This window comes from Eumetopias jubatus, unplaced genomic scaffold, assembly GCF_037043125.1.
Source record: "Eumetopias jubatus isolate StellerSeaLion01/CBP00866 unplaced genomic scaffold, mEumJub1_p1.0 scaffold_15, whole genome shotgun sequence".
Lineage (NCBI taxonomy): Eukaryota > Metazoa > Chordata > Mammalia > Carnivora > Otariidae > Eumetopias > Eumetopias jubatus.
The window spans coordinates 19,268,486-19,276,219 of record NW_028274821.1 but is presented as its reverse complement, the minus strand read 5'-3'; the positions used below and the strand labels follow the sequence as shown (position 1 = coordinate 19,276,219).

Here is a 7,734-nt window from a genome sequence, read left to right as displayed (position 1 = left end):
AGCAAGCAGCATAGGTGCATTAGTATTAGTGCTATTTTAGCTTTGTGAACTTCAAGGTCATATTTTTACTCTAGGTTCCTTGTTAAAATTCTAAGACGCTACGTTTGTCAAAGAGAACAGCATCCTTCCAGCCTTCTATTCACACATTTCCTTGGAGTTCTGAATTAAACACAGAGCAGTCATTCCCTCTAAGCAGGCAAGTTGGGGCCACTTTACTAAAACACAAGTGTTTCCTAAATGACACATGGATTCTTGCAGACTTGCTTATTGGTTTTCCACTGTCTTTGAGTACAGGAGCCTCCTTTTCTCTTCTAGTTTCTTTTTCTTATATCAGGCAAATTCTTTCTAATTTCAACTTTATTCAATCGACTAAATCTTACAAATTTAGAAATACGAGGATGAACAAAAAAACCTCTCTACCTACAGAGTAACTAATTAGGAGAAAACTCGAACAGGTGTAACAGAGCGAAAAGTTGGAGAGAGGAACATAGAAGGTTTCTCAGGCAGGAGAGAAAGAAGGGTCCACCTGACAAGGGGTGGAGCTGGTTTCTCCCGGGAGATGCGTTCGGGAGAGAAAGTACCAAACAGAGGAAACTGCATGCGTTAAGACTAGGGAGGTGGGGAGAACACGTGGTTACATTTGCCTGGAGTTCTGGGAGAGTGATGGACGCTGAATGAGGCTCACCTGAAGCAGGTTAGCTGAGGGACCCATTCTGCACATCTGTAGGCTGCAGAGAGCCACCCCGGTGACTCCATGCTCTCACTGTCCTCTCTCTGGGAGGGAGCAAGGAGGGATGGGTTCAGATTTTAGGGTCTCAGTCTTAACTCCTTTCTGCTAGACTTCTAGCCTATCTGAAGTCTGGAATTGTACCTGGAATGGCCCAGGTCCAGAGTCTGGTGTGGACTCAATGGACGTTCAGAGGACTCCCAGACACGTAGTTCATTTATGTTCCCAGCACTTGCCAGGTAGCTAAAACTCAAGTCCACGCTATGCTCTGATCTTCAATAGGGATGGAATGCAATTGCTGTCCTTTGGGAATAACCCAGGAAAACAAATACCCTCTTTTACTAAGGCCTCTTTCCCAAACTACCCCTTTCCTGGAAAGATGCTGCCAATGATTTAATAACTTAAAATTATTCTCATCCAGCCCCCAGATCCTAAAGATCAAGAAAATAGAAATGTTAATAAAAAATAGGCATAAAAATAAAAATAATTGCCTTGTCATATCATTTTATAGTTCTTACTAGTTACTACTGCTCAATAACAAATTTCGGTTTATTATTATTTTTAATACTATCTTCTAAGTGTGAAAATCACCAAAGAAATAATTGAATGTCAGAGTTGGGAGATCCCTTTGAGCTTATTCTGGTACATCCCTCTCATTTTACAGTTGAGGAAAGGGGGGTGGCTAGATAACTTTATATGAGCTGCCCCCAAATAATTTTATACCAGAGAATTAATCAACCAAAAAGCCATGACCTGGAGCGACTTACCTTGTTGGTAGACGCCCCTTTAATCTCCTAAAGGTATGTATACGTATTCCCATAATCAGATTTGTATCATACTGTTTATATTTTTGTATCTTGCCTTTTTCACTCAATATATGATAAGGTTTCCCTCCAAATCTTTAGTTGGTATTCATATGTTACATATTCAAATATTTAATGACATATCTCATTGTATGTATGTATGTATATATATATATCATCATTTATTTGACCTATTTCCTTTTGTTGGGCATTTAGGTTGTTTGGGGTTACTGTTATTAGAAATAAACCTTTGTACATAAATCATGACTTCTCTCTGATTATTTCTCAAGGGGAGAATTACTAGTTTGGGCAAAGGGGGTGGACATATTTAACACTTCTGATACATACTGCCAAGCTGACCAGCCCAGGAACTTTTTTCAGATTTGCCAGAAACAACAGGTTTCACATCTTTTTTGGAATCCTAGCAACATTGGACCTAACAGGTCAGTCATTCCAGCTAACTTGGAGTTCAAATTTGCCCATTTACATCATTTAAATCATTTCATCATTTAAATCATTTAAAATACAAATGATTGTAATCATTTAAAAATATTAATAATGATGATGCTCTTGGCTTCTTAAAAGGTCTTATTCTCAAATTGTAAATTTATCTATAAGAGCCAAGGAAGAAAAGTGTGATTACATGGCCACGGATCAGATGAGAAATGTCCAGAAAGTTCCCTGTAGGGGTCACTATTACTGTTAATTTTTGCCTGCGAGTTAAGAAGAGAGCATTTAAGAATGTAAGCACATTCATTTTTAATGCCTGATTCGTTCCCATTCTCTAAACCGTAAAATAACTAATAAGACCCTGAAGCTAGAGACCATCACAATGCCAAGTTTCTTATATAATGACAAATACCACTCTTTCCACTCATGCTCCTCAGTTTGAACTGATGAAATATATGCCACTCCTATGAAAGGCACTTAACGCCTGCTCGTAAGAGAGGAGGCATTAGCTAATTGCCTAACGCCATGAAGTGTCTACGCGGCACACAGTAACTTGAAGAGAAGGCAAAAACATTCATTGCTGTGGACGACGGGGTCCTCTCCCTCCACCTTCCTCTTTCTGCTTTTCCCGTGGGCCCTCGGCGCTCTGATTCAAAACCCATCTCCACTCAAGACAAAAATCAGATGTTGTAATATGCATTCTATGGTAGCATTTGAGCATAAAGAGGTGCTTTTTAATTTTTTAAGTTTTTATTACGCAGCTCAAACAGGCCCCCGACGTTCCAGGGGCGGGGTCAAGGCAGCGGCCGTCAGGTGCTGGGCAAACGTGTCAGCCTTTTCTACAGAGCAGGAGTCTTTCCCCTCATAAAATGCAAAGTAGCCAGCCGTTTTCCATTTCCGCCATCCCCAGCCTTCCTCACCAGGTGCCGGAGGAAGGGGCCCGGAGGATATGCACTCTCCGCTCTGGCGTTCACCTGTTTAATGGAACCCCGTGGCATCTGCCCGCGGGGTCAGGTCCAGCCGCACCTTGCAGGCAGGCTGCCCAGCTGGCCAAGCTCTTAGGCCGAACCTGAGCTGGGCTGGGCTGAGGCGCCCGGGAAGAGGAAGGAGCCCGTCCATAAAACCCAGGGTGTGTGTTCGTGTGGCTGGTGTGCAAGCCTTCAACTTCGGTGGGGGTGGAGAGCTCCACGTTGCCCCTGGTGCTAGGCGTCCCGCGGCGGACGCTGGGCTCCGTTGCACTCTTCCTGCAGCTGGGAGTCCTTGAAGCTGAAGCTGGCGAAACTCACTCACCTGTCTGCACCCTATTTGGGCAGGAAGCAGGGCCCGGCGGCCAGAGCGCGCTGGTCACCGCCACCTCGGCAGGCGGCCCTTCGGGTGCAAGGACTTCACAGCCAGGGAGGCACGTGGGGGCGGGGGGGGGGCGCTGCTCCCAGGAGCTCCAGGCCCCCGGGATCCGCGCCCAGCTCCTTGCTGGTCCCTTTTGTTCCCAGGCACCCTCAGTTTGGCGCGCCCCGAAGGCCAACCGGGGCAGACGCCAGGGTTACAGGTCCGAGACGCTCCGCCTCCTTCTGCCACTTAGAGCCATTAGCGCCAGCTGGAACCCTTACGCTCTGTCTTAATCTGCGGTCACTTTCGGAACTTCCCAGGCAAGGACAAGCTAGGCCCTCTGCCTCCAACCAACGCCGTGCCTGCCGCCTGCCTGGGACACCACCAGGACCGGGAGGTCCCGCTCTTTCCCCGCCCCCCCGCCCGGGCACCGACGCCCCCAACTTTTTACGCGCGGTCTGAGCCCAGCGACTGGGTGTCTGGCTCCTCTGCTAAGGGGCGTGCGCATCTTCCGGGTGCCGGCAGCGCTCCCATCCTCTCGGCTGGCCCTCCTCCTCCCCAGGACCGACTGTGGGACTGATGAGCCGGAGGATCTGCAGGGCACTGGACTCTTCCTAGGGCTCTGAATTCACCCCCGCCTTCGAATCCATCTTCGAGGACGGGACTGAGCCTCAGGCGGCCAAGTTTCTTACTCCAAAAGTCAAGGCGGCCTTGTCTTTTTCTTTCCGAACGCGGGTGCCTGTGGCAGATCGGCGGAGGGCCCGGGACCGCGTCGCGCCGTCGGGTGCAGCGAGCACCATGGCCGGCTGCTGCTGCTTGTCGGCGGAGGAGAAGGAGTCGCAGCGCATCAGCGCCGAGATCGAGCGGCAGCTTCGGCGGGACAAGAAGGACGCGCGCCGCGAGTTCAAACTGCTGCTGCTGGGTGAGTACCTGCGCCTCCACGAACGCTGCCGGTCCGGAGTTTTCCGCGCCCCCCGCCGCTTTCCTCGCTCTGATCCTCTCCAGGCCTGGAGCCCGCGGGGTGTAGCGCGGCTCCTTCCTTTCGGGGAGGGGGGGCTCGGAGGCCGGCAGCTTGGGGGCCTTACGCACCTGTCCTCTGCACCCTCCAGTTGGGTGACTGCCGGAAGGCACGCCTTCCCTACCCAAAAACAGGCTGAGATGTAGCATTGGATCAATGTCTTTGTTTGCCCCCTCTCCCTAAAACCTCCCTCACCCCATCCTTCTGCCCCCAGCTTCTTCAGAGCCCCGCCTTGGATGTTGGGGTAGGTGGTGGGGAGCTGCCTGATGAACATCTCTGGGTGCAGCTCTAGTTCTGGCCGCCTTGCTCCTAGTTTTAAAGAAGTACGGTTACTCAACCGAGTGTGGACTGGGCTCGGTTGTGACCGCATCGCTGGGCCATAACGTAGAAAGGTAGTAGCCTCCTCATCTTGGAGAATTAAAAAGGGAGGTCCAGAAAATGGGTGAACTTGCTTTGAGAAAAGACAAAGCAGATACCTGGTCAGTACTAGGGCTGACGTCCATGCCCTAGCCCCTCACCCCACTGTGACCCCAATCCCCTCCCTTTGGTGACCCCCTTTGGCCAGGCCTTTGTGTTTGGAGCAGGCCCAAACCTCCCCTACTTCGCTCCGCTCAGCGTGTGCTCCTTCCTAGTGCTCGGACTTGGCTGCCCCAGCTGCGTTGACTAGCTACTCATGTGGCTTTTAATTGTGCAAAACCGAAAATGTTAAGTTTCCCCAACTTATGCCCTAGGGCAAGGATCCCACCTTTCCTGACTTTCTAGAAGCCTGTTCAATCCATTTGCTGTTTGAGGAATATTTACCTTTCCGTCCAGACCAGGATATTAGCTGTTAGATCGTCCCAGATAGTCGGAAGCGTTTCAACTCTTTGATCCCTTCCAGACAAGAATCCTCTTATACCAGTTTATTAATCTTGAATATAAGGAGTCACCCTCCCAGAAAGCTTCAAGGAAAGAAAAGTTGATCTAGTTAGGATAAAATGGAGAAAGCTTTTAGTCAGTATTGGCTTCAGGCCTGGGCAAAGGAGCCCTTTTGCGTTCATTTCCCCAGGGTTTAGAAGGTGTATGTGGGGGTTTCTGGCCTTCACCAGGCTGTGCTCCTCACCACTGGGCTAGGTGTCTGCAGGTGGGGTGGGCTGCCCACCCAGAATACACGCTGTCCCTCCCCCACCCCCACCCCCAGACTCCCATGGGATTCCCTGCCGGAAGGCCCCCAAGCCTGCTTCCACGGCCTCAGCGAGTGGGGAGGGGAGCAGACCTCCTCTCTGAGGAGTGGCCGAAGGGCAGCTGTGCTTGGCCGTTGGAAGAGCTTGGAAATGCGGGCTGAAGGTCTACAGGTGTGCCCCTGAGGCCTTCCTGGGGAGAGCCGGAGTCTGGGTGGGGACGGGAAGAGATTGTGTCCATCAGGCAGGGTTGTTGAAACAACCTGTGTCTGGCCCAGAACCTCCCCCCGCCCCCAGGGGTCTGAGAACTCCGAATCGTACCTGGCCTTCCAGGTTGTTAGAAAGCTACATTGGTCAAGGGAGGAGGATTATGTGACACTTGGCTGGCTTGATGACCTCCTTAAAGTAATTACGGTGGGCCTCCATTTGTCCTCTTGCCCCAGGCCCCACAAATGATAGGGGCGGGCCTGGCTTTGGTGGCATACTTTTGTCTTTTCGAGGGAAGTCTGTCCCTTCTTTCATGGTGAAGTATGATGATTTGTGCCTGTGTATGAAGTATGGTGTCTGGAATCCACCAGAAACTTGACAAATGCCGGTTGTACACTGAGCCCTCCCACGCTGGTGAACACACCTGTTGTTTTGGAGTAAGATGCTTGCATTTACACTCTAAGTAGGGGAGAAATATAAGTTGTTGGCTCTGGAGGTCAGGCTTAATACTGGTGACTAGAGTATCTCTTTGCCTCCCCCGGGCCTTTGCCCCAACCCTCTCCCTGCATCCTCCAGGCACCGCCTCGTCTCCCAAGATCCCCATTTTCATTGGGCCCAGCTGTGACTAGCACACTGGCACCGTGCTAGTTACTTAAAAACCACTAGAAACAGTTGCCAAGCCACATACATCTGTCAGGAACCCCAAGGAAAGACTTAAGAACTTTGGGTTTCTTTCTCTCAGCAGGGCACACTTCCATTTCTCCCCAAGATAAAGGGGGAGGCAGTGACTTCAAAGATAAAGGAATCAGGACGCAGTGTATCCTGTTTTGTCCCACGTCGTTCAGTTTGAGTGCGGAATTCACCTGAGTCTCTACAATGGGTGAATTAGATAATCCACTGCTCAGATGCCTCAGGTGAAAATCCCACTTTGTGAATGGGAATTGAGGATCCTGTGTGGAGTGTGGAATGACCCGAAAAGCCACCAACCCTTTCACAAGGAAGCATGCTTTGGCAACAAAATGATTTGAGGAGGTTTCTGAAGTGCATTCGGTAGAGCAGTATCCTGTTTACACTTAATAAAAGCATAGGTCAGTGTCCACGGGGAAAGAGAAAAGCTGCTATCTGGTTTGGGTTAGTAATTGCAAGAGGCCAATGTGATACTTTCAGCTAAAGGAGATGGGAATAGAGAAGATGATTGAATTCAGGAGAAAGACATTCCTTATCGGTTCCTCAGATAAAAGTAGGACCGAAAGTAGTTCTGCAAAGAACCCTGATGAGTACTCTTCAGTGCAGGAAGGAAGTGGACAAAAGCAATTAAATGGGGGGGGGGGGGCAGAAATGGGATCTTTTATTTTTAATATTAAATGAGGCTTAGTGAATGAAGTGTTAATAGATCAAGTGTTTCCAGAACCTGATGGCTTAATTTTGGATGCAGACCTCATGTCGGAACTGTCTGGAAGGAATGTACACTGGGGAATTGTATTTAACTTTGCTGGCATAGGGATTAAAAATGTAAGCTCTGAGGCCAGACTGCCTGGGTTCAAACCCTAGCTGTACATTTTTTTTTTTTTTTTTTTTGCCACGGACTAACTTCTCTTGGTGTGTTGGGTAGTGAGAAGTGTCCGCTATCTTCACTCCATTTTTGGGCATTTTTAGCCACCAATGAGGTGTTACTTTTTATTTTGATCAGTTGCAGGTTGCGTAGTTGTCTAAAATGTCCTGGTCGTGCTTTAACAGTAATGTTTTGCTTTCAGTTTCCCGTATTTTCTGAGCTGTAAGCTAATTTCAGTCTCCCTACTTACACCAAAATAGGTGAAAATCTGAGTCCCCTAAAATCTTATTGCATTGGTTATAACAAAAGCTCATCTGGAGACTAACTATGTTCTAGGCTGGAAGTCTATTAGAGAAAGTAGCCTAGCAGGGTACCTGGGTGGCTCAGTCGTTAAACGTCTGCCTTCGGCTCAGGTCATGATCCCAGGGTCCTGGGATCGAGCCCTGCATCGGGCTCCCTGCTCAACAGGGCGTCTGCTTCTCCCTCTCCCC

At 49.4% G+C, this 7,734-nt stretch overlaps 1 protein-coding gene across 1 annotated transcript in view; it reads left to right on the top strand.

Moving 5' to 3' along the window:
• Window positions 1-4,104: 4,104 nt before the first annotated feature.
• The window catches only part of GNA14 (G protein subunit alpha 14), a 179,791-nt gene continuing 176,161 nt past the window's right edge, over window positions 4,105-7,734 (top strand). The window contains exon 1 of the mRNA XM_028090369.1: window positions 4,105-4,228. Coding sequence (XP_027946170.1) covers window positions 4,105-4,228 — 124 coding nt within the window. The remainder of the gene's footprint in view (window positions 4,229-7,734) is intronic.